We start from the raw sequence: 26485 nt of genomic DNA on the forward strand, positions 1-26485 counted from the left end.
AGGGCACGGAGAGGGGCGAGGGCTGGGGGCGCCTGGCCGTGGTGGGCGGGGTGGGGGGGCTTCAAAGCCGGCGCCCGGTGCTTCGCCCCGGGAAGCATCCTCGCAGCTGCAGGGGGACGCCGGAGGAGCAGGCCGGGGAGGGGGGGGATGTGAAGATCGGGGAAGAGGCGGGGGGGCTACCGGGGCGAGGGGCTGCGGATCGCATCCAGAGCCCGCCGCCCATCCGCCCCGGGGTCGGCAGGGCGGAGCTGCCAGCCTGCCGCCGCATCTCCTCGACGGGTTGGCCGGGGCGGGGGGAGTGTGGGCCGGGAGTAAGCTCGCAACCACCGGCGTCACGGCGTGAGGAAGGGCCGGCGGGGAGGGGAGGGGAGGGGAGGGGAGGGGGGGCCTTGCCGCTGGTTGGCAGCCGAGAGTTTAACACACGCAGCCCCCGAGGAGGGCGGAGGGTGAGGAGGTGACCTGCCGCGCTCACGTTCTCCCCAGCCGAGGCGGAGATGCTGGAAGCAGGGGCAGTCCCGGCCTTTTCCGCGCCCTCCGGCGCGGGGACTCTTACTGCAGCGGGTAGTCCGGGAGCCGGGCTGCCCCGCAGACCTCGCCGCACCGCGGGAGAGGGACCTGCCCGCCCGGCGAGCGAGCTTGGTCCCAGCTCCGTGCCTGTCCCGCTCCTTGCCCTCTCTCCTCCGTCGGTCGTCGGCCCTGTCCCTCTGCCCCGGGATGCCCCCCAACCTCACCGGGTATTACCGCTTCGTCTCCCAGGAGAACATGGACAATTACCTGCGCGCTTTAGGTAACTCCACCCTCCTCATCCCCTTTTGCTCCCTTCTGCCTCCAAAAATGTCAGAAGTCGGGAAGGGGAGGAAGGGGTTTGGGAACCCTCTGGTCTTTCTGTCTGCGACTGCCACTTTTGCACTGTGGAGGGTGTGGGGAGGAGGTATCATGGCTGGGGCTCCTTGGCCAAAAGAGTGGAGGAGCTCTGCGGGGATGCTGCTAGAGGAGGGGCCCAGGCCATCCACGGATCTCCCCTCCCTCTCATCCTCCAGATATCAACGTGGTCCTGCGAAAACTGGTTTGCTTCCTGAAGCCCGATAAAGAGATCATCCACACGGGAGATCACATGGTCATCCGCACGATCACCTCCCTGCGGGACTATGTTATGGATTTTGATCTAGGAGTCCAGTTTGAGGAAGACCTGGGACCCGTGGATGGACGCAAGTGCCAGGTGAGAAGCCCAGGCAGCGCAGTTTGACAGCATACTGGGGCTTGCTTAGCTTTTGACTCACGAACCAGATGAGAGCCCAGCCCAGAGCTGGCATGCCCCTGCAGGTCCAGGAATAAGTGGTTCTATGAGTAAATCACTCGCACGAAAGGGGATGAGCACTAAACAGCCAGAACCCCAGTACTTTGGGACCAAGAGGGTACTATCCTCTGGAGCAAAGCCTTGAAAAGACAGAACTTGGCAGTACTCTGTTGCACTTGGAAGCCAGAGGGTCGTTCACCTCCCACAAAGAGCATCAGTCCCAAGGAGCCACCGAAGAGACAGCAGATCAGGGGCTGCATTTGAAAATGTGTTTGAGAGAAACAGTCAGTGTCATCACTGGAAACTTCTATTGCCAGGACCTGCTTGTCCTGGGACCATGTCTTCCCCTCTCCTCCTTTTTTTCAGACAACTGTCTCCTGGGAGGGGGATCAGCTGGTGTGTGAGCAGCTAGGAGAGAAGAGGAACCGAGGCTGGAGGCACTGGCTGGAGGGGGACCAGCTGCATCTGGTGAGGAGGGGTCCAGCACAGCTCACTAAATCCCAGTTGCAGTGGGCGGGTGACACAGTGTGGGTGCTGCGGGCTCTGAGCCAGCTGTGCAGCTTCCTTCCAGCTCCCCTCAGACTTCAATCCCAGCTCCTGGGGGCCAGCCACCGCTTCACACAAACATCCACCTCCAGGGTTTAAAAGTTAACACAGCTCAACAAAGGCAATGGCCCTTCCCTGCCCCTGCAGGCTGACCCGCTGGAGCTTTGGGAGGGTCGGGAAGGGCATGCAGCAGCATGTGGCCTGCAAGACTCCTGCAAGCAGGAGGGCAGGCAGGACCGCACCGGCTGCTGCTGGGGAGGGAGAGAAGTAAGGGATCCAGCCTAAACTCATCTTTCGCCCCCCTGTCCCCAGCGCATGACCGCTGAAGATGAGGTCTGCGTCCAGGTTTTCCAGAAAGTGAAGTGAGCGGCTCCCCTGGACAGATGCCGGGACGGGACCCTCGCTCCCCAGAGCAAACTGCTCCGCATTGAAAAAGAAACAAGACCCGAGCGAGCCGAGCCCCCCCGCCTCCCCGCAGCAGCGTGTTTTCTTATGCCTCGCCTCTCCCTCAGCAGCGGGACGGGACGGGATGGGACGGGGCGGGACGGGACCTCCCGCGGCCGGGGGTCACGGCGCGGCCGGGCCTGCGGGGAGCGGGAGGCGGGGAGAGGAGGCGGCCAGGGTGGGCCGGGGCGGGGAGGACGATGGGCCGTCGGCTGCACGGAGGCTCCTTTCAGAATAAGAGTTGGGCCGGATGAGCGGGGCGGGGGCTGCCCCGCGCCCGGCCCGGCCCCCCACAGCTCGCGCGCTCCTCCCGCCGCCCCCGCCGAAGCCAAACCCCGCGCTGCACCCCCGGCTCCCCCTGGGAAGCAAGGGCTGATGCCCGAGTGGGCAAGGGTGGCTGAGGCTGCCCCTTCTTCCGCAGCCACCGACACCAGCCGTCTTCTCCTGGGGACGCCACATTCTTCTCAGGATCATGGGATCGTCGAGCAGGGTGGGTGGAAAACAGAACTTGTCCTTCAGAGTCAAGGATTTTCACGTAATGGTGTGAAATCCGAGGGCTGGGGCAAGGGAACTCGCCCCATGTTCACTGCGCTCCAGAGAAGGTCCCAAGGGTGAGGAAGGCTCAGGCTCTCCTGCTGGTGTAAGAAACCACGGCCAACGCCTCTAGCCCCAGCATCCCTGGCGTTCCTGGCAGTGTCTCCCCATGGCCATCCTAGCTCCCCTGGTCCACAGCTCCTCTCTACAGTCAGAGACCAAGGGACAAAGGAGGTGAGGTCCCCTGAAAAGCCAGACCAGTGCCGAAGACAGAGGTGTCCTGTAATGAACCCACAGGCAGTTATTTTTGAAGGATGCTTGTGGTTGCCCCCCAACAAAAGGTTGAAGGGCAGGGCATACAGAAATGTGTAGCTACTGAAATCACAGAGAACCAAGAGGTAGGCAGATTTTGGAAATACAGGCCCTTTTCAAGCTGAGAAAATGCAATTTTTACCTCCAGCAGCTCATCTAAAAAGTAGTATTTTCCAAAGAATTTCTTTTCAGGGAAGTGCAAAGATGAGTGCCATTACTTCAGAACACGTGATAAGCAAGGGGTCGGGGAGCTGCAGCTGTACCTATAATGTCGACCTCTCGCTCTTCAAGGTTGTCTCTGAGGACATCCCAGGCTGCAGCACCCTGTCAATATCCACAGTGCAAGAGCACCACTGGGTGGGACGCAATCAAACCCAAAGAGCAATCATAGCCACGCCATCCAGCATGTCATTTATCTGCTTTATGCGGACCTCCACAACCCAGCATTGCTTCTACCAGAAGGAGCCTCTACACTATTTTTGCTGTATCACAAGGTTGCAAAAGGCAGCGCTTTGACTGACAGCAGCTGAAGCTGGTTCAACTGTTGCCCTCTTCATACTCCTTCATACAATTACAATAAGAGCCCTTCTGAGCTGCTTCTGATCCCCAACACCAAGCTCACTTCAACACATCCAGTTTGATGTCTTCCAGACTGTGTGATCAACAATTAATCAACTCATTTCCATCCCTGCACCAAAAGCTGGTGCAAACTTTCATTTTCTGAGTCTGTGTTCTGGTTTGATGGTAGACAGCTATTGCGTACAGGTGGTTAGCCAGACTCTTCCACTGGCATGCCAACCATCCACATAATTGTCATGTAAGCCTGTAAGGTGATATGCTGAGTGGATTGCTTCTGACTGGTTGCCAGCCATCATATAGCCATGACAGTCTCGCGTCTTCAGGAAGCATCCAGTTGTGCCAGAACCATAGATAGGAATCATACCCACTTGATGTGGTCCACACTCATAATAATCATAAGGGATAGTATTACAACCTATTCTAGGGCTTCAGTTAGTAACTACCAGCACTAATAATTCACTGTTTTTTCTTTTGTAATCATGCTGTAGGTGTGATGCCTAAGTCAGATGGTGACTTTGCACAACAGTAGTATATTGCTGAGACACGAGCCTGTGGGAGGTGAGGATGCTAGCGTAAGGCAGGGGATAAGGTGTGATACTGGGAGGACACTCGCTTTGTTCTTGCCTCTTGCTGAGTGGCTGGTGCTGCAGAACTACATCCCTTCTGGGGTATTGCACTTGGCTTTGCTCCTTGATTTAGAAGACACAGAAACAGACTACCAAGATGCTGCTGCTGCTCACTATCTCATTCTGGGGGAAGATCCACTCTTAGAGTCCTGAGACTTCTTTTAGTGTAGGTCATCTTCTCTGTATCAGCCAGAGCTGCAGGAGTGGCATGATTTGTCTGAGAAAGTGGTAAGCCATTGGGTAGCACAGGCCTGGCTGTGTGAAGCCCAAGCCCTATGGCTAGTGAGAGAGCATCCCCAAAGGGCTGTGATGGGTAGTCAAACCAAGGGGTTGAAGGTAGAGTGCCCTGGGAAAGCAGCTCAGTGTTTGCCAGTGAGCCTGGGTCTGTGGCCCTGATGTACTGTAGGGTAGGTGGTGTAGCTGTAGGAAGCCCAATAGAGCTATTTCTCTGTCCTCCTTGCTTCAGATTTGAGGATAAAGTATCCAAGTTGTCTTCTCCTCTTCAGTGGATGAGAGGGTCTGCACATCAGGGGATGATCTCATGACTTCTGAGGCAGTAGAGCAGGTTTCTTTCCAATGACCTCCTGCAACACATTGTATTCAAAGCAGGAGTCTCTCTCCATGAGAGGATATTGGCATCTTTGACCGTGCTGAACATCTACAGTTTCTTTACTTTGCTCTGATATTGTCTGGATTTATTGTCCAGTCCTCTTGTAACCCAGCTGAGTCAAGCAGGGTAGTTTTGGCATTTTGTGGTTCTACACATATTCTGCCTTTTAGCAAAGAAAGGTACAGGCATCGTCCCGAGGGAAAAACAGTACCAGATATTTCCCGGCTTGTACCTAACATAAGGAAGAGGATTACACAGAGCATTTGAAGGGGAACGCCACCAGTGGGAGCACTGGAGCAGGGATGAGGGCATAGCTGTATTGTCCAGATCAGGTGGGCCTATGAGACATGTATTAGAGGTGGGCTGCTCCAGTTAGGCATATCCCCAGCTAACTGCCCTTGCTTTACCAGCTGAAGTACTCTCCTTAGTAGCCCAGATGGTGTTATCGGGGCGGGGAGAGGAAATGAAGACATGGGAGATGTGTCTTGAAAGTGCCACAGGGATAGAAGATTCCTTGTCAAGAACACATTGAAATGATCAGCTTCCTTACAAATGGTCCTTAATCATCTCTGCCTGTCCGTACTTTGCCAGGGAACACTCTTCCCACTGGCGACCTGTTCATAACAGATCTCTCGGAGTTTCCAGTGCTTGCCAGCTACTTTCCAGATGTGGTTCCTGAGTAAAAGCTTCCCTTCTGATGGGACAGTAAGCCAGCAGAACCTGCTCTGGCATGGCACAACACAGCAGTGAGCCTGCCCAAGTATGTTTATCATGCAGAGGAGGTATCTGGATCTCAGGAAGTACTGCGGTAATGTCCCCTGCTTAATCTCAATTCTGATGTGTGGGGGCATATGGTGTTATTACAGAGGCACTAATTACATGTTTATGTGATCTTTTTCAGATAATAATTCAAAGATGTTTGATGAGCAGGTTCTCTAGTAGACTTGAATGAATAGACCATGAATATCCCAAAGACGCTTTCTTCATTCTTTTTAACACTATTTTCATCTTCATTCAACATGTTTTTGTAGCTGTGAATTATTTCCTATGATCCAAGGCAAGAAACTTGCTAATTTCTCTGAAGTCACCCATAATTCTAAGGGAAAACACTAAAACAGTGCTTTACCTCTTACACCAAAGTCTGAAAGCCAAGAAATGTTAAACTGGATGAAGTTGGTGGCACACAATATGTGTCTTGGGCACTGTGTTGATAAAAGCCTGAAATGTGTTTCTAAGTTGCTATATTTTCTCATTTCCCCATTAAATACTGAAGGCGTTATCTATCTATCTTGTTTGTCTTAAAAGTGTTTGCAGAAGAAACAGCAAGAAGGGTCCTTGAAAAGGAATGTTCTCAGAATGCTTTTAATTCTATAGGATTGTTCATTTTTCCTAATATCTATTTAACTCAAATGCCTGAGGTTTCTTGCTTTCCCTGAAGAAGATCCCAGTTTCCATCAAAAAAACCCACCACTAAACCCCCCAAAAAACACCTCTGAAGTGTTCTTCCACAAGCCAGAACAGAGAAAACCTGACTTTTGTGATGGTTTGTTTTGCTGGTTTGTGGTTTGTTGGGTTTTTTTACGTTGTTAAGACTAAAATTTCTGGTCTGCTTCCTACAGCAGAAAACTGCACCGGAGTGGGGGAGACTTCCTAGGAGGACATCTTTGGAGGGGAACAAACTCAGAACGGCTGCTGGATTGCAGACCAAACCCTAGGAAGGGTCTCTAGCAATCGTTTTCCTGCCTTCTCGCCCAGAAGAAACAGATCGGCTCTGCGGGGCTCGGATGCGACAGGCCCCCAAAAGCACTCCCCGGGGCCCGTGTTCGCATGGCCGGGGGGACCAGCAGCTCGGCAGCAGCTCGGCAGCAGAGGGCAGCAGGGCCCGGGCTGCGGGAGCCTGGTCCGGGGCCAAGCTGTTTGCAGCTGGGCTTTCTCTTCCCTCCCTCCGCCCCTCCCCACCTACCTGACCGGCCCTCGGGCTTCCCGCTGATCGCCGCTCCGGAGCTCCGGCCGGGGCAGCGGGCAGGACGGGCAGGGCTGCGTGCGCGGCGCGGGAACGCATGGACATGTGAGCGGGGGCATCTGGGGAGGGGGGGCGCCCAGCCACATCTTTGCGGGGACGGAACGGGAGGTTAGACCCTTCCGGGAAGGAGAATAGGGCAAAGGGGCTAAGCTCATGCTAGCCGTCCCTCCATTAAAGCTGTGCTAGCACGAAGGGTTGAGGAAGAAGGATCGTCCTGGCAGATGTTTTCATGAGATCTGGGCAGTGAGCTTGTTTTGGAGGAACACTCATAGTCCCGTTCCCCAGAGAGGAAGAGGGGACATCTGCAGAATGAGGGGGAAAAAAAAATTAGGGCCAACTTTTGGGGGAGAGAGACTGAGCCATGACTGGGTAGAGGGCTGCCCTGAAGGCACTGCAGGATTGCTCTTCAGCAAACTGAGCTTGAGATCTTCAGACCCTCACCAAAGGAACTGGGCAGAGGTCCTAAACTAGCAATAAAAAGAAGTGACCTGCTGGCCCAGAGCCAATGGGAAACAAACTTCCCCTGGATCTAAGGGACCTAGCCCCATGATTGCTGGGAACAAGCAGATGTTGCTCAGGGAATTCACCCATGTTCCTTCAGACTGATTCCTGGGTTGATGAATCACTATGGCTGGGTCACAATGCCTTGCTAGAACCTGGGTAGTGCTGGTGTCTTCATTTCAGCTGTCCTCCTTGTTCCCGAGTAATCCAAGCCAGAAGCCTGACCTGCAGCTAGGCCTTCTGTGTTTGGATTCCATTAGACAGTGCACAAGTCACTTGTGAAGTCTCCCCTGATTTTGGATGAGCTAATTTTGTGCAATGTCATAGTTTACTTGCCATGATGTTCACAGGCACGTTCCTTTTCTCCTGTGGGTGTTCCTCTTCTTTGGAGTAATCAGTTCTAGTCCAGTCTCAACAAAGCTTTTTGGGGAGATCAGATCCCCTGGTTATCCCAAGCCATATCCCAACAATAACATCAGCATCTGGGATATCCACGTCCCAAAAGGCTATGTGGTGAAGCTGACCTTCAGATATTTTGACCTGGAGCCATCTGAGTCCTGCTTCTATGACTATGTTAAGGTACGTGCATAGATACCTGGGCCAGGGGGTGGCTGGAGATGGGAATCTAGTGGCCACCGCATGCAATGGCTCTTCGTTCACCATGGCTCATCTCATACTTCCCACAAAGGAAAGGGAAGGAGTTAAAGATAGAAATGGGTGGAGCAGGTACTAGCAACTCATGGCTGGGCGATAGTGATGCATGGAGTAGACTGAATCTTATGAGGCTACAGTGATTTCCCCTTAACTTTGACAGATCAAAGCAGACAAGAAGAACTTGGGCCGATACTGTGGCCAACTTGGGTCAACCACAGGCAATCACCCAGGAAGAAAGGAGTTTGTATCTAAGGGGAACAGGATGCATCTTGCATTTCATTCTGACTTCTCCAATGACGACAATGGTACAGTGATTCCCTACAGGGGCTTCCTGGCCCATTACCAAGCTGTGGGTGAGTAGACAATACCCTCCGCATGCAGAAAGAAGCCTATGTGGCTGCAACCATTTTTCCTCCTTGTCATGCAAATAAAGAGAAGCTGTAAGCAAGGATATGGATCTCTATGTACTTTCAGTGTACAGCAGAGAGGTTTAACGCTTTCCTCCTCTTGTCTCTGCATCTCCTGCATCTTCAGATCTTGATGAATGTGACCCTAACAATGCTATTGAGAAAGATGAAAGGACTCAGTGCCAGCACTTCTGCCACAACTATGTGGGTGGCTATTTCTGTTCTTGCCGGACTGGCTACCAGCTTCAGAGTGACCACCACTCCTGCAAAGGTAAATTGAAATTTTGAAAGATCAGAAGGTTCCAGGGAAGGAGCCCTTCAGCTGGGAAGGGTGGGAGAAGTGGTTTAGGGAGCAGTTGACAGGGCTGCAGATGACACAGCTCCATAATGTGACCTCTACTTTCTTCCCCTATACCAGTGGAGTGCAGCAGTGAGTTGTTCACAGAAGCATCTGGGTACCTGAGCAGCCCTGAGTACCCCCAGCCCTATCCTGAAGACCTCCGGTGTAACTACAGCATCCGTCTGCAAAAGGGCCTGTCTATCATCCTCAAGTTCTTGGAACCCTTTGAGATTGATGAACACCAGCAGGTCCACTGTCCTTATGACCAACTGAAGGTACTGGAGATTAGCAAGCTCTACTTCCAACCCTGCAGCCAGACCTGGACCAGAATTGTGGGGACACCACCATTCAGATGAGAAATATGTGATCAGTACAAGGAGAATGCCCCAGCATGAAGGACTGAGCTCTTCCCTTGTCCCGGCCTCAGTGCACTTAATTACCATTGTCCTGAGGTCAGAGGCTCTCAGTCACAGGCCCCTGTGAGTGGAGCCAAAAAAATCGTCCTTCTTCCAGTTTTATCTCCCTTTGACTTAATCTCAGGATTTGAAGGGGTTGACGGCTCTGATTCCAATGATAATGGAGAAGCAGAGCTTGCGGTAGGTCAGCCCTTTGTTCTGATCTCTCAGTGCAGACATCAGCAAAGACGGGTCGGACAACCAGCCCTGTTCACCATCACAGGCACCATGGCAAACTTGGCCTGGATTGAAATAGGGATACTGGGGCAGAGAGGCATGTGTGTTTCTGTCTCTGTGATACATGTTTTCCTCATCAGATCCAAGCACGAGGGAGAGAGATTGGTGAATTCTGCGGCAAGGAGTCACCTGGCAGCATTGAAACCAATAGCAATGAGGTGGACATACTCTTCCTCACCGATGAATCAGGGTTCAGCCGTGGCTGGAAGATCCACTACACCTCGGAGAGTAAGACGTTTCTTCCCCAGAGGCTACTACAGCCTGTCTACACCATTTGTTAATACCATCTTACTTTGTCCCATTCTCTAACAGAAATACGGTGCCCACAGCCTGTCCCACGGGATCAGTTTACCATCATCAGAGACCTGCAGCCTGTGTATCAATTTCAGGACTATTTTGTTGTCAGCTGCAAGACTGGGTATAACCTGATGGAGGTGAGATCCCTTCTCCACTCCCTTCAGCCATATTCTGGCTTCTCTTCAGTTTGTGTAAGTCTTTCACCTTTCAGTAAAACTTTCTTTGGAGATTTAACTCGTGGCAACCTCTTGCAATTTCTTTTTCTTCCTTGCTTCTATCAGCTTTCTTCCAATGGTTTCTCCTTTCCTAGCTCCCTTTCTTATGCAGTTACTGTTTCACGAAGCCCTGGTAGAAGATGAAAGACAAAGATCCCAGGAAACACTGGTAAACAAGAATATCTCTTTGGAAGGATATAAAGTCAGACTTGGAGCAGAAATGTTACCTGCCTCCCTTGCCATCCACTTGCCAGGACTGGGTAGCACCCCAGGCTTGTCATGGTTTTATGGTTGCTGGCTGCTGCTATCTTGGCCTGCTATGAAGAATTTGTAGCCTGTGGCAAACACAGGGTAGAGGGAAAGCAGCAAAGGGAGAGGACAGCAACTGGAACAGACTGCAGAGGGGGAGCTATTGGACAGCAGTGAAAAGATGGGCACGTAGAATATTATTTTATTGTGGGGAAGGGGATGTAAGGCTCTGTACAACCAATAGAGATGTTTTTCTCTCCCGTGCAGGGCAATCGAAAGCTGCTGTCCTTCACGGCTGTCTGCCAGGCCGATGGGACGTGGCATCAATCTATGCCCCGCTGTGAAAGTGAGTGATCTGAGAACAGGAATTATGCCTCCTGCCGTGGCTTTCCCCGTCCAGGAACATGGGGAGTTCAGCCTCCATGACTCAAGTCTGTGACCGCAGACTCATGGATATGCTGGTTGGAAGGACCTGTTCACTTTCATTACATTTTTCTGCTTGCAAAAACTTAAATGTTTTTCCTCCCTCACAAAATCGCATACAATATCACTAAAATTTTGCTATAATGTTGTAACATCTAAAAGCAAAAGATCCCAGTCTGGGATCCATTTTGGAACAACCCCTCTCTGCCCACTGTACTAACTGGTCCTTCACATCACGGCCACAATCCAAGTTAAGCCTAAACCTGCAGGCAGTAAAGCTGTCTTTGATTCATCTCTTTTTTTTTTTCTTTCCTTTTCTGTAGTTGTGAACTGTGGCAACCCTACAGACCTGGCCAATGGGGCATACATCTATGTTAACAAACGTGCAAACAACAAATACCAGTCAGTGATCACATACCAATGCAATGAGCCGTATTATCACATTGTCACCGGAGCAGGCGGTGGTGAGTCCTAATCCCACACAGACATTGAAATCTGTGTGTGAAAAGCCCTCTCAGATTTCCATTTAGAATTATCTCTGCTCCCCGGGCTTAGGGCTCGTGCTTTCCTCCTGTGAAGGCTCTCCAGTCTTTCCCTGGCTCTGCAGCATAGCTCCTGAGGTCTCTTCTCTCAGCCTCTCCCACCCTGCTTCATTCCCAGAGTCCATCACATCCGTCCTCCACACTCTACTTAACTTTTGCAGAAGGTCTTATTCTCTCATCTGTAGTCAAGGTTTATTCTTCTCTAGTGGATTTCATTCTTTCACTGAAATTAGAGGCATGCTGTCTGGGAATCACCAAAATTATGAAACCTCACCACACCAGTCCAAGTTGCTACAGATGCAAATAAATAAACTCAAACTCTACTCCACTGTAATACTGTTTACTTCTTTGGGATATTGTTCAGCATCAGAGACATCTAAGGGCTAAATAACATACATACAGAGAAATCTATTTCTATGCAGCAGATCAGAAAAATTAAGGCAGTGTTCAAAACCATTCATGTGCCTTCTTTTTGCACCTGAGACATGATTTGATGACATTACAACAACACTATAAGGAGTTCATGATTTCCATGCCGTTGCTGCTCATTTGACCTCTGTAAAAAAATGAAGATTTTTAAGCTGACTCTGTTCCTGGATACGGATTCCAGCAAGGACACACAGTTGTGCAGCATGCGGGAGAGAGGTGACACACTAGCGCTGGGGCTGGGTGCAAGCAGCTAAGGCATTCTTTAAGTTGGTACTAATGCTGAATTTGATTATTCTTGCATCTGAGTTTATCTCCTTCATAAAGACTCAGAGCTCCATCTCATCAGAAAAAAAATCAGGAGCAAGTAAATATCAGCACCAGCGAAATTCTGATCATGATTTGAAGGAGAACAGCAAGCACTTTCTTGGAAGCATTTACTACAGTGTAAGATAAATTGTATATAAGTTATTTTTAGTCACCAGCACAAACTTTCTAAGAAAAGCAAGAATGCTGGAGATACTGGAGTTTGTGTTGAGAGGGGACATGCAAGTTAGCTGACCTACCATATAGCCTCAGAAATAGATACTGAGCATGTGCAGTAACTGACTCATCTCTTTCCTGTTTCTGGATCAAACCACCTTGTCCTACTCTTTGCAAACTACAGAGATCAGAAACTTGAATCTAAAATCCATGTCTTTACTTCTTCTCTCCCTTCTTTGGCCTAAATAAGGTCAAATAGTGCTCTGTAAGCATGTGGACTGACTGAAGTTAAGACTTCACTCAGATGGCTCTTCAGGCTTTTCTTCTACAGAAGCAGTGCCTGAGCTTTACTGGTCCCTGGAACCGAGGTGCTTCGAGATGTACATGCTCTCCCAGATGGAGACATTCCAGACTATACCACAGGCGGCTTTTCCTGGGAAAGGGTGCCTTTGGGCTGGAAGGGCTGAGTGCAGCACGTGGGACACCTTGGAGAGAGGAATGCCGTGAAAATTTCTATTCTATTCTATTCTATTCTATTCTATTCCATTCCATTCCATTCCATTCCATTCTAATCCTATCCTATCCTATTCCTTCTTCCCACCCCATGCCTGCAGACCTAGGTGTCATTCATTTCCCTCTCATCCTACAGACAGATTCACCTGCTCTCCTGAGGGAACCTGGGTGGATCGAGATGGTCAGATGAGGATTCCTGCCTGTTTGCCAGGTCAGTGAAAAACTCTGACTTTGTCTGGTGTTTACCAATTCATGCTTACAGTCAGTACAAAGCTGGGACAACATGTAGGGAGAGGAGTGAGGATAATGGTATCAGTGAGGGAGGACAGGGAAATCTGTCCAGGAAGGCAAAAATAAGGTGAAATCAAACAGTGATGGTGCAGGAAAGAGAGAGACGAGCCAGGGCAACAGAGGGTGTCATGATCTCCATGCATTTTTCCACAGTGTGCGGGAAGCCGTTCAATCCTGTTACTGAAGTCCAGCGGATCTTGGGCGGCAGGTCAGCAAGGAGAGGCAATTTCCCTTGGCAGGCTCTGACTGGCATCCACGGGCGAGGAGGTGGTGCACTCCTGGGTGATCGCTGGATCCTGACTGCTGCCCACACCATCTTCCCCAAAGGGGCGGGAGGGAACAATGCAAGCCTGGACCAGATAGCAGAGGAGGCTGACATTTTCCTCGGCCACAACAAGGTAGAAGAGCTCCACAAGTTGGGTAACCACCCTGTACGTAGGATCTTTATCCACCCAGATTACAACCCTGAAGATGAGCACAACTTCAATGGGGACATAGCCCTGCTGGAGCTGAAACACCCAGTAACCCTGGGACCTACAGTACTGCCCATCTGTCTCCCAGATACTACCAACACCACGTTCTACATGGATGGGCACATGGGCTATGTGAGTGGCTTTGGTGTGGAAAAAAACTTTATTTCAAACAATTTGAAGTACGTGAGCCTGCCAGCGGTTGCTCGAGAGAAGTGTCAGAGTTGGCTGGACAGTAAGAAGAGAGATATACCTATGGTTTTCTCTGAGAACATGTTCTGTGCTGGCTTCCTCACAGTCAAACAGGATACCTGCCAGGGTGATAGTGGGAGCGTCTTCACGGTGTTAGACACAGGAAGTGGTCGCTGGGTGGCTACCGGTATTGTTTCTTGGGGTATCGGCTGTGCCGAGGGTTATGGCTTCTACACCAAGATCATCAACTATTTGGACTGGATCAAAGGGATAGTAGGGGAGGACAGGCTCTAAGTGTTGCTGTCCTACTAGTTGAAGAATAACTGATAGCATATAAATTTCCAGACACAGCAAATCGTATCTAAAGCTTTTGATGATGTCCCAAAGGCTTTTCAAACACACAGACCAGATAACCTTCATCATGAGCATTTCTGAAAGCCACCGTACTGTGTGATGAATTCTTGGTGGTACCGTGAAAACTTACCAAAGCTGCTGTACCATTGGCAGCTTGTGGGACGCCTTTGCGAATGTTCTAGTTCTTCCAATCTTATTACTGGATGAAGCCTTAATAGTATCAGGAAATCTTATAACAGTAAGCATGTTATTTTTTGAAGTGCTGATGATATCATAAGACTACTGCAGTCTACTTTTGTACCCTATTCTGTGGGAAGATAGCAGGGCAGCAGACTTTCTTGATGGATGTGGTACTTTGTGCTGAGTACAGTGTGCATATGCCCATTGGCATCAGTGAGATTCTATGAATATTAAAATCATTGCTGGAGAAACCAGGTGTGTTACGTTTTTCTGTCTTTGTTTTTAACAACTACTAAATATTCCCCATCACTGAAAGCTACTTACAGACTTTATACAGGGATTGCATTACCCACCAATAAAGTGTTTCCAGCTCTGCAACAGCACGTGGCAGTTGCTCACCTGTCACAAAACTGCCATTAGATTACCCAGTCTGAAACTCCAGGTTGCTTCAAAGGAGGCAAAAGTAAGGTGTCTGTGTGATGCCACATTCAAAAGACAGGGAAGACAACAACCAATCTCATGGAGAAAAGAGCCCAGGAACCTTTCTTTACTGATCAGAATTTGAGGATGGATTTTTTTATACTATATGAAATAAAGCTCAGACTGCAGGACAGCATCTCTAAAATGCAGGACAGCTGCATCAGAGAGAAGGTGACCCCCTCGTGTTGTGGGCATTCTCTGGAGTTGTCTCTTGACTAGCTTTGCTACTGCAGAACAACCTACCTTTTTCTTGTGAGTCGCTGGGAGAACTGAAGTGCAAGAGCTTGACAGGGGAACTCTGGGAGTAAGGTCATAGTTGCCTTCTCAAACTGTTTTCTGTGAGATCCAGCTCCAGATCTCAGGTGTCAGTATTTCTCATTTGCTTTTGAGATAATATACCCTGGGGGAGTGATCTGTGAAATTGCACATCTGATATAAGTTCACCTGTGATCTCCAGGGGTCAGAATCCTGTTGATTTTTCCCATTTGTATGGGCAAGAGGGGAGCATGAGAGGCAACAAGAACATGGAAAAACAAGGTGTCCAGTTGTACAGGAGCAATGGATAAACCCTGGTCCAGGGGAGAGAAGGGAGAATGAGACATGCAACAGGGGGGTATTCCAGGTGAAGAACAGGGAATTTCTGGTATGCTCGGTGAGTACAGGTAACAAGAACAACTCAACTCTTCAGTCCTTGTAAAAATTAGGAAAAAATACTGAGAAGCCATCTTAAAGAATCTCCTGCTTTGCAGGAGACTAGGAAACTTTGGGAAGCTGAGGCATGGAGAATAGATGATTTGTCCCAAATGCCTATAGGAATCTGTGACCCTCCCAGGAATAGCAATCCCAGCTAAAAAAGTATCTTTCCTACTCCTGGACCGTTCAGCCACATTTCTGTTTTTCTTCTCTGCTGTCCTGAATTGATTTCAGCAGTTTGTCTTCCTGTCCTTTTCCAGAAAGATTGGAGTTAATCAGTGAGCTAGTGAGTAATCGTGCGATGCTGCTTGCCTTAGTGGCTTTGTGGTCACAGAAGCTAAGGAAATATCTTACCTTAGTTTGAAGGTCACTTTTTCAGAACTTAAAATGGATTAATTTTCCCCAAATTGTACTTTGTTGAGCCATTTCTACTGCTGAAGTATCCATCACATACCAAAACAGAAGCTTCCTAGTAGCCAGACATAGCAGTCTGTAAGATTCCCAGTGGCTTTTGCTCATGATTACCTCAGATGTTTGGGCATGTTTGTGTGATTTATGGAATTCTAATACATACTGTGAAGTTATAAAATATTGTTACAACAGCAGCACTGCATCATTATTGTTTCTTTGCCAGTCTATAGTCACCTCTTTGCACAAGAGGAACATGGGCTAAGATTGCAGCCTGGACTGTTTACCAGGGATGGACATTTCCCTTTTGCACTCCAAAAGTTGAAAGCTGAGATGAGTCCGCCAGTTAGCCACAAGAAGGAATTACTATAAATCTTCATACTAGATTAAAGTTGGCACATACAGATATAAAAGTAAAAAGCATTCAACATCCTGTGCGTCACAGTTCCTCAGGAATGCAGTGTAAGATCCTTGCTTACTAGCCCAACAACAAAATAACCTTTTGCCTGTTACACAAAATTGAAGGTGCTTGAGCCGAGTGCAGGAATCTATATGAAATCTCCCAAGAACTCCACACGTCCTCCTCACCATTTCCTAAACTCTCAGAAAAACTTAGGCTGGAAGACGAGGTCTCTAATCCAATCTACTGCTGACAGCAGGACTAATTTCAGAGCTTCAAGGGCCTTGCCTGGGCGAGTTATGAAGATGGCCAGGGACAGATTCCCCAGTCTTTTATGGCACTTGTTCCAGCGCTGACCCACACCCTGGGAAAAAGCCCAACTGGAAATTCTCTTATTGCAATTCATGTCTATTGTCTCTTGTCCCGTCACTGTTTACCTTTCAGAAGAGTCTTGTTCCGTGTATTCTCTAGCCCTCCTTTAGGTACCTGAATACAGCAGTTAGATCCTCCTGTTAGCTTCCTCCTTTTCAAGCTGAACAAATCCAGCTTCCTCCGTATTTCATCATATGCCACCTGCACCAGTTCCCTGACCATCTTAGTGGAAGGATACCTGTGAGTGATACAGGACTTTCTGGAGCAGAAGACACCCCTAACGCACGTCAGGTAATCTTCTCCCACAACACTACCTTCCCTAAATCAAGCAAGCTTTATTTCTTATCTAACACAATAAAGTTTGAAAAATAAAGCCCTGAGGACATGTGAATGAAAGGATTTTGAAGTTGTCTCTTCTGCTTTGCTTGATTCAGAAGTCTAAAGTCCTCATTGCTGGTAATGGTTGGTCAATGAGATGCAACCATCTCAGAAAAACTACATAAAGACTCTTAGGTAGAGAGGTGAGGTAGCACAAGTTACAGCTTGACAAAAGCTGGCAGTGTAGTGGGTCAAAATGTGACTAGACACTTGATTTAGGGAGTTTCAAGGAGAACTAGGTCTAGACTGAGAAGAAGAAAGGCAATATACACACAGTAGCGCATTGCACACAAGGCAATTTGGAAATTCTTTAATGCTATTAGATATTCTGAACAATACAGGAAATAGATAAATCAGAAATCAGGCTCTGAACCTACCCAGGGAACCAACAATTATTCTCTATTGTCTTCACTGAAATCTTCCTGTCAGGCGGAACATGGCTAGGTCTTTTTCAAGTGGGAAAAAATGGGATAGAAAAAAAATAAGAGGAAGGAGCAGGAGCCTCTTTCTCCAGAATAGCATCTTCCTCTTATGCTACTGAGTGGGAGAAAGAGAATTTCCCTTCCCATACTCAATGACAGTGGGAGAAACAGATACATATTCCTGACTCTCCACTCAGCACAGACACAACGAGTAGACTCATCATATACACAGAGCGAACAGGATCACAGCCAGCCTGAATATGTAACCATCACATTTAGAAAAAGTGACTGTGCTGAAAGGAGAGAGTTAATACTGCAAAGCTTCTTCATCTTCATGCTTGCTCATGGTCTCTGTAATCCAGTCCAAATAACGCACTACCTTGGTGTAAAGACCAAAGGTACCACATCTTGGTCCCCAGGAGATCAGCCCGGCCACATAATACCGTCTCTCATCAAGAGGATCTTGGATAGCGTAGGCTCCACCGCTATCCCCTTTACAGCTGTCCTTGCCACCACCAGCACAGATCATATTGTCAGTGAATCGGTAAGCACTGGAATCAGCAGAGCCCTCTGGTTTCACAGACCGGCACTCATCCATGTCCACCACGGGAATCTGGGCCTTCCAGAGATAAATAGGCAGTCTTCCTCTCTCTCTCTGGCCCCAGCCAGCAATGTAGCCCAGAGTCCCTTCCTGCAGCTCATACTCAGGTGATTTACCAGGAAGACAGAGGGGTGAGATGTTTGGGCCCATCTTTACAGGATCCCTCAGCTTCACTAGTGCAATATCATTATCAAAATCAGTCCTGGTTTCTATGGGCTGCTTCTTCCAACCAGGATGGATGAATGAAGCCTCTGGGATCAACTGCTTGGCCTCCAAGTACAGAGATTCTCTGCCAACATTGATTACCCCAGCATACATGTTGGGGTTGTCGTATCCCTCCAGTACATGAGCTGCAGTCATCACCCATCTTTCAGAGATGAGTACACCACCTCCTCTTGGATAATCAAAATACACCTGCCAGGGAAAGTTGCCCTTTTCTGCAAGGGTGCCTCCAAAAATCTTTGCTCTCTCTCGAATGGGATTACTAGGCACTCCACAGACTGGAAAGAAAAGAAAAAAAAGAGGAACCAGATGGGAGAAATTGCAGTTACAAATAGGGGGTTCTTTGGTACTGCTAAAAAGTCCATAGTCCCCTCCTTCCTGTGTCCTCTAAATCATCTTTGATTCTGAGTAACTGGTGTTTATATTCTATGTCATAGAGTTTGCAACTACTATTTACAGAGAAATTCAAGAAATTCATCTGGATCTTGTACTTTGCCAATGAGGATTTGGGGGTCTGGAGTAGAGAAGAGGCATCATGTACAACTAGCCCTAGGCATGCTGGCTTCTCTAAGAGGGTAAGCTGAACAGTGTGCAGGATACATAGGATTTAAAATTCTCTCTATCAGCTGGAAGTTAAGACCCAGCCATAACTACCAGCAGGCAGGAACAGTAGTATCCATGCACTTGCCTCCTCAGTGTCTCCCAAGTACACAAAGAGACGATGAGTTGGTCCTTGACAGGGACCTTGCTTGAGCTTTCAGTCACAGTAAGTGTAGCTGAATACCGAAGGACATGTTAAACCTTAAGGGTTTAGGCTATGACTTCCAGTGAGAGTAGTGAAAGACCTTTCCCTATAGTGCTGCATCAGTCCACAGTAGTGGACAGCTGGGCCCTACCCCCAGGAGAGGTTTGAAGAGAAGCTACAGCTCTCAGTGTAGCTTGGGAGGGACCGAAAACAGAAAGGTCCAGCATTGTTGGACGTCTCTTTTGACCTGTCAGTCTTTTTGTTACCTGCAATATAGACAGAGATCTAAAGCACTGAACAACTTGAAAATGTGCACACATGAAGGTGGGGAAACTGGTGTAGAAACACACACTGATACTCTAAGAGGTCCTGTTATACCAGATGTCTTATTATGTTGCCCATTTTTGTCTCCAGTTTCTTTCTGCTGCCTCGTCTGACCTTTCTTTGGGGCCCACAGCTTTCAGAAATGCCATGTCCAACGTGATTCAAACAACATAGAAAGGATCAACTGTACTATCAGGCTTAGCAGTTTAAAAACAGAGAGATGAAAGAAGCAGTGGTCTTCATATGCTGCTTGTACATATACAAAGTTTTTGGTAGTACCTGGGACACATTTTGGTAGCTTTGTTCCCATCTCTTTGTTGACCCATTCTCCACTGGCCGAGCACTGATACACCACTTGGAACACACAAGAAAAGTGCCGTAAGGATACAATCAAGATGAAGAGAGGGTAAGTAGCATTACTGTATAAGATGATGTATTAACCTTCTCATTTTCAAGGCAAGCACAGCTTGGTAAACATTGCTGAGGTCTCCCTAGAAGTACACAACCCCACCAGGGTGCTTCTGCCCCTATTTTGGTGGGACCTCATCTAATAGATATCTTTTGAGTCCTTTACTTCTCCACCAGAAATGTGTGCTAGATGTGACAAAAACCGCTGTGGTTCACACACCAGGCAAATGGAGACAGGACTGGCTAATGCATGTAAGGTCAACAGCCCAAGTACAGACATTATTAGACTGTATTAAACACAACAGCAACACAAAACTCCTGCCTGCAACCCCACACCAATAAGAACTTTTTCCCAGTCTTGACCTGATGGGATATAATGCCAGCCCCATGACAATGCCAGTACCATTTCTTAGGACTTTGATCAAAGAAATACGTTTGTGTGGCAGAGGCAATGCTTACCATCCCTTTCGGTTTTTAGGGTATAGTAGGGTGCATCACATTGATACTGGAAAGCAGCTTTGTACAGAGGCTCACGAAGCTCAGAGACGTATACGGCTTGGGCGTTGTCAATAGGAACGGGATCACCACAGTTCACAGCTGTAGAGAAGAAACAAAATCGATCAGATACAATCAAAGGGGCATCCTCACCCAACAATATGATTAATATGTATATTGGGGAACCACTCAGCTCCTCTGATCCCTGTACAGTCATCAGCACTCCCTTCCTCTGTACCCTTCAGCATGCTCACACCCCAGTCCTTCAGCATTCTCCTGATCTGGAGCTATAGTGGATCTAAAGCCTAAAGGCTCCATTCCAGTCTGCTTCCCACAATACAGAGATGGGTCACTTACGAACACATCTGAAATGGGAGTTGCTCCATTCACCATTGTCCTGACAGCTGGAGTAAAAAGTCATGATGCTGTCCCGTTGCTAGGGAAAAGAACACGATCCATGTAAGTCACTGGCCATGAGATATATCTCACACAGGCACTCCAGTGGAGGGTCCTCAAAATGCTGCAGTGGCTGGAAGAAGTTTTCACTTACTACAGCTGTGGTGAAAACTTTGAGTCCCCAAAGGTGCTCAGGACACCTGATGGGAAATGGCATCAGGAAGCTGCTGAGAGGGACAGAGAGGATTTATGCTTTTTTTTGTAACTTACCCTCACAATTTCATAGCCTTCCACACAGGTCACCTTCACAATGTCCTTGATGATATACTTGTTCTTCTTTGGGTCAAGAACAGCGTTGGGGATGACACTCAGGGGACAGGTTATAGCTTTGAAGAGATAGGTGGAAATCAGTGATTAACTGTTTCAAGATTTACTCTCCTTCCAGCTCCCAACTTCCTTCTCCCCAGTGATTATTTTCCCTACCAAACAGGCATCCTCTGTTTACCCAATACCAGCAGCTGTGAACATATTAACATGGTGTTCTACCATGAATCTGACCTGGGACAAACCCTCTCCCTAACTCAGCAGCAGAGAGGACACTTTCCCACGTGTTTACTCACGATTCCCATAGTAGCGTATTTTCCAGCCTTTGTGCTGTATTGCATGGTCTGTCTGGAAGATTATGTCAAGAATGTTGCTCCTAGTTTTGATTTCAGGAGGATCTGGGAATTTGCTACCACAATAGGGACCAAAATGCTGCTTTCCAGAGACAAGCTAGGAAAATAACAAACAAGAAGAATGAGAAATACCAAATGTATTCAGAGAGATATTCAAATATATATTCTATATATACATATTCAAATGTATTCCCAAGAACTTCAAAAGGCAACATAGTTGAAAATAAAGTTAAGCAGTCAGAGGGTCTTCTGAATATGAGGAAATTGAGGGGAGATCCAGAGCATCCTGACTGCCTCCCTAAGCCCCACACCTACTGTTAAGCTGTCGTGACAAGTCCCTTTTGAGTCAGCTGGTTCCACATCGAAGTCCTCGCTGCGTATGGTCAACGCCACAAAGTAGCCTGGCCTCAGAGCCACTCGGTACTCACACCGCGAGTTCTCTGGGTACTGGTTGGGGTAGTTGGGGCTGACAATCTCCCCTGATGGCTCAGTGTAGACATTTCCACTGCAGTTCACTAGGATTAAGGAAGGAACGCAGGTATGATTCAAAAAAGGAGATCGTCCAACTATGAAGCTGACAAGCCTTCCATTTTCCACCACATCTCCAGTCTCCCCAGTCACCATGTCACAAACACTGCATCTTTCCAGGAAACTGAAGCCAGGGCCACTCTCAATCCAATTAGCCAGGGACTTTAACTTCTAATGGCCTTTTTTTACCTTCCACCTGCAATTTAGGCCCTCTTCGCTCATGCTCAGGTCCTCATATTATACTCCTTTCAACATGCACCATTTGTGACTTCGTAATGTTTTTATTCAAGCCAAGCAGTCCCTTGGCCATTTTTATGTCTTTATTGAACTGCCCTGTTTTGTCAGAGATTAAAACATTCACAGATAGCAGTACGCTAAGAAAGGTCTCCATCACAGCCTTTAAAGAATGTCATTTAGTAGTTTCTTAATCCTCTTGACACAAAAAAAGAAGAGTATTAAGAATATGTAATAGAAATTCCCCAAATCACGGTCTACTGCCAGTTCAGATTTGCATGGGGATGGTTTTTTCACCAAAATATACCTGTCACAACTAGTTGAGAAGGTTGATGGAGAAGGTCTTCCATGTACAATATCTCACTTGGCCTAAAAGGACTCTTGCTGTTGACCACAGCTAATGTAGATCTCTTACCTCCACATGTTTTCTTATCCTCGTAGAGGAAATAATCTGGTGGACAGGTACAGAAGTAACCTCCAATATAATTATTACAGTAATGACTGCAAGGTTGCTCCACAAAATCCATGCACTCATCCAAGTCTGCAAGTGTGAAAAGACGAATCAGCTGAGACTAGGAGAGGGCCCTAAGGGCAAGAGGAACATGAGAAAGTGAAGCAAACACCGGTGAGCGACAAGGAAAAGGTATCTCTAAGACAGCATTTATACTGGCCATATTGGAAAGCAGTGCTGTCTGCTTTAAATAGGGCATTCTTGTAAGGAAAACCCTTCTGTCAGCTTTTGTCCCCCCCCCAGCCTGGACACTACAGAGATTCAGAGGAGGCTGTTTCAGCCTTACCCACTGCAACATAGTAGGCTGCAAAACCAGTGAAACGCTCCTCATTGGAAAAGTCTGATCGGAAGCTCATAGTGAGGGTGTTGTAAGGGATGTGAAATTCCTCCACAATCGAGGAGCCAGGGGCATGAGGTTTCTTCCGCCCACAAAGCACACCTTCAACATGGCCACCAGACAGGATCTGCAAAAGAATGCAGAGAGGTTTTTCTCTCATTACTGGAGTATGTGTAATTGCCAACATTTGAGTCTTTCAGCTTATAGGTGGCTAACCAAAGGCTCCTAAATTGCATGCATTTCTCACAGCATTCAGGTAGATCTCTCAGGGCACAGCTATGTCACATAGCTAGCAGGAGGGACCGAGGCTGCTGTGTCATCCACTGAGCTGGCCAAGGGTGGAAGACAGCCAGCCAAGGTACAGCTGAATGGAGCCCCTAGACAACCAGTTTCATGACATTTGTAAGATGCCCAAGTCTACTGAATTCCAAGCTGTGAAATGCCTGTCTTAATTCCTCAGATACAAATTAATCCAGAAATGGATCTCTGTTCTCTGTTAACATCCTTTCCTCAGGCCCACTTGCACACAAAATCAACACCTTGGTTCAAAATGGCAAAACCAATCACTGACGGTCTGCAGAGCAGTCTGACAGGTTCATTGGTTTGTTGCAAAAGGACACGTGTTATTACAGCTCCAAGCAGAGCACATCCATCCTACTGTCCCACCTTGGTCCTTCTCCAAGGTCTCCTTCTAGTGCTGCACCTGATCTTCTTGCCCCTTTTCACACATAGTTATTGCAGGATAGGATGGTCTTGTTTCTGTCTATTTGTGTGGAAATGCTTGATCTTTTGTGCCTTGTGGGACAACATGGAGCAGAGCTAGTGGGTCTCTGTTTTAAGAAATCTGTGGTGCATAGATCATAGAAAACTGTGGTGCAATGTACCACAGCGCTTTATCTGAGTGTCCACTATCCATACACAGATCTCTTGACTGGTTTACCTTCATCATTTCCAATCAATTTTTGATTGCATTAAATCATCTATGCCCACTCATGGATTAATTCTGAATAATTTCAGGGACAGAAAAGCAAATGGCCTAAGAAAATGGCCCTTTTATACCTATGGTTCACTGGCTAAGAATATGCCTTGCAATAGGGAGGTGTCAGTGATGGCTAAGAAGGCTTTTCCTATGAATATAGGAGAAACATGGGGAAGGGGGCAGCAATGGGACACTCAGTTGGCAGACAATGCTTATGTGGTTATGAGGCAAACTCAAATCAATTTAGTGACTGCTAGTGCAGATACACTCAGTCATTTGGGCTTCTTGGAGCTCAGAACAGGAAGGATGTATCTATCTCCTCTTTCAGCCCTGAGCTTTGTACACTGCTTTGCTGTTCTGTGCTCTAACCTGCCTTCTTGTCTTTTTCTCACTTGAGGACAGGGACAGTACCTTCACAAAGTCATATTCGCAGTTCTGCGATGGTTCAAGATCCATATGTGTGAAATAAAGGTGAATGCCATATCCCGAAGGGACCTGGATTTCCCAAGATTCCTGCAGATCATTGGGATACACCTGAGGATAATTGGGTGACAAGATCTCACCATACATGGACGCTGCATCAGCCCAGACAGGGAGACAGAAGATAAGGTACCTGAGAAAAGAGGAGGGAAGATGACATTGCAGTAGTCTTCTCTGTCCTCATACACGCGGAGTCCCTAGTGAAAAAGCTAGTCTTTGGCTGTATATAGCATGTTGCGTAGCTCCTGGCTTTGGAGCTTTAATGACCAATGCTGTGGCTGTGTGAGGCTTGTCCTTCTCCTGTAGCTTTTCACACAGAAGGAGCACAACCTCAGTTGTGCTCTCTGCTCCTCTTCAGCTCTAGAAGAGCTGGTAATGCTGCAGGAGTTGAACACAAGGGTCTTATGTGCTATTCCCTACTTCACTGCCTTGTTCTGGAGGTTAATTGGGCTATAGATACATTCAGATTTGAGAATCAGTACTGTACTACAGGAAAAACACCTAATTTATAAAATGAAATTATTAATAAACCTGAGTTCCCCTTGGAGATTCAACAACTCACCACATCTGGAAAAAGCTGATCTTCCTTTCTGAAAACTTTCAGGAATTGGACTTTGGAGTCACAGCCTGGGACAAAAAAACAGTGTTACTGATTAATGTTGCCTGTGCTTCTGCATGTCTGCTAGGCAGGTCAAAGACCCTAAAACCCCAGCTTGTGGAGAATACATCAATGTTTTGCCTCAAAAGCAAGTTTATATCTCTGTTCCTTCCTGCATACAGCAACCCCAAGCATCAAGAAGGGATGCTAGGCTCCATACTGGCAAAATGGAGAGATGATCCCTATCTTGGTACTCACTGGTACTCGCATTCTCTCATGACCATCATTGTCTCCAAACACCATGCTGGTGCACAGTAAATTAATACAGAAAGCACCTCCCGCCCAGGGTACCCAATCCATTTTTCCCACCACCTCAGAAATTATGCTAAGGCCCTGGGGATGGGGACCAGCTTGTCCTGACTCTTCTAGCAGTTAGACAGCGATGCTCAGGAATACTTTCCTTTCTCATATCCAATGCTTGCAATATTTACCTTCTCTCCCTAGTTCGTGCCTGGCTTTCGTCTCTCTTCCCTTCTCTTTTCTCTCTTTCGCGTTTTCTTTTTTCTTCCTGTGCACACCCTCCTCCAAACGTACCCAAGGCTGAGGTCTGGGAAGAAACCTCTAATTCGCAATATCGCAGCACCCTCTATCTGTGGGATGCGGCTTCCCAGCCACCCGGCTGGGGTGAGATGCTCGGCTTGCCAGCTCTCGGGCAGGGAGGGGAATTTCCAGAACACATTGCTCAATCCTGTTGGCTCGGGCTGCGCGGGGGGGCGCACAGATCTGGTCTGTATTAAGCATTTTCGGGAAATCAGATGACTTTGGGGAAAAGGGAAGGGAATAGAGTTTTCGGCTGCCTCCCCTCTCCTCCTCTTTCCCCGCCCCCCTGCCTTTTAAAAGTTAGGAACAAAATCCAAAGGGAGAGTCCACCTGAGAACTGGTCCAATGTTTTTGCATGGAAAAAAATGATCTGTTTGATCATCCCGTCCAGAGACCACTTTGCCAGAGTCCACTCTGTTACTGCAATCTAGTGGCCACTGGGCTACTGCCACTGCACCTCATCTGATGCTTCAGACACCCTCTTTTAGGAGGGAAAAAAAAGGAAAAGACAGTGGCCTATTCAATGTTATGCCTCTCTTAGGCTACCAGCAGGAGTAAGAGTGTGCTGTTTTGCTGGGTTTTGTTATGGGAACACTCCTGTAAGTAAGAACTTGACTAAGAACTCATAATTACCTCTTTATGTACCAAGTGAACTTCATGTAAGAGCAACTGTTCATCATGCTTAGCCCTGGAGCAAGTTAGATCTAAGATCCTTATGGAAAGGAGTTTCAAGACTTATGCCAGACAGGACTCTTAATCCAGCCAGTTCCCACAAGCCAAGACCAAAATATCACCATACAAGCTAAAAGACCTGTCACTGATACTCCAGAATACCCCTTCTCCTCACAAACCAGCTACACTGGGACCAGCCTATTAATAAAAATGGAAAACACCATTACAACCTCTACCCTTTACAATCAGCACAGCATACTCCAGAGCATGTTTTAGGCAGGGAAAAAAAATGATTCAAGTTTCAACAGGCCATAGGCAAAGTGTG

At 47.9% G+C, this 26485-nt stretch overlaps 3 protein-coding genes and 1 pseudogene across 3 annotated transcripts; 2 read left to right on the forward strand and 2 right to left on the reverse strand.

Moving 5' to 3' along the window:
- The first annotated feature begins 541 nt into the window (after positions 1–541).
- RBP5 (retinol binding protein 5) lies at positions 542–2324 on the forward strand. Its single transcript, XM_054844655.1, has 4 exons — positions 542–787; positions 1041–1219; positions 1664–1765; positions 2156–2324. The coding sequence occupies exons 1-4, from the start codon at positions 715–717 to the stop codon at positions 2207–2209; spliced, it is 408 nt and encodes a 135-aa protein (XP_054700630.1). The 5' UTR covers positions 542–714; the 3' UTR covers positions 2210–2324.
- A 4543-nt stretch (positions 2325–6867) lies between these two features.
- C1R (complement C1r) lies at positions 6868–14451 on the forward strand. The gene is made up of 11 exons (XM_054812521.1): positions 6868–7016; positions 7823–8051; positions 8287–8479; positions 8661–8804; positions 8952–9148; positions 9646–9793; positions 9878–9999; positions 10594–10672; positions 11073–11213; positions 12850–12924; positions 13158–14451. The coding sequence occupies exons 1-11, from the start codon at positions 7009–7011 to the stop codon at positions 13958–13960; spliced, it is 2139 nt and encodes a 712-aa protein (XP_054668496.1). The 5' UTR covers positions 6868–7008; the 3' UTR covers positions 13961–14451.
- A 2774-nt stretch (positions 14452–17225) lies between these two features.
- C1S (complement C1s) lies at positions 17226–25524 on the reverse strand. The gene is made up of 12 exons (XM_054812747.1): positions 25380–25524; positions 24853–24917; positions 24222–24423; positions 22781–22958; positions 22399–22524; positions 21537–21736; positions 21165–21318; positions 20815–20930; positions 20506–20584; positions 20113–20250; positions 19525–19599; positions 17226–18454 (listed from the first exon to the last, which is right to left on the reverse strand). The coding sequence occupies exons 2-12, from the start codon at positions 24855–24857 to the stop codon at positions 17661–17663; spliced, it is 2067 nt and encodes a 688-aa protein (XP_054668722.1). The 5' UTR covers positions 24858–24917; positions 25380–25524; the 3' UTR covers positions 17226–17660.
- On the reverse strand, positions 23486–23641 carry LOC129204325 (60S ribosomal protein L39-like; annotated as a pseudogene).
- Positions 25525–26485: the final 961 nt, after the last annotated feature.

Source organism: Grus americana, chromosome 1, assembly GCF_028858705.1.
Source record: "Grus americana isolate bGruAme1 chromosome 1, bGruAme1.mat, whole genome shotgun sequence".
Taxonomy (NCBI): domain Eukaryota; kingdom Metazoa; phylum Chordata; class Aves; order Gruiformes; family Gruidae; genus Grus; species Grus americana.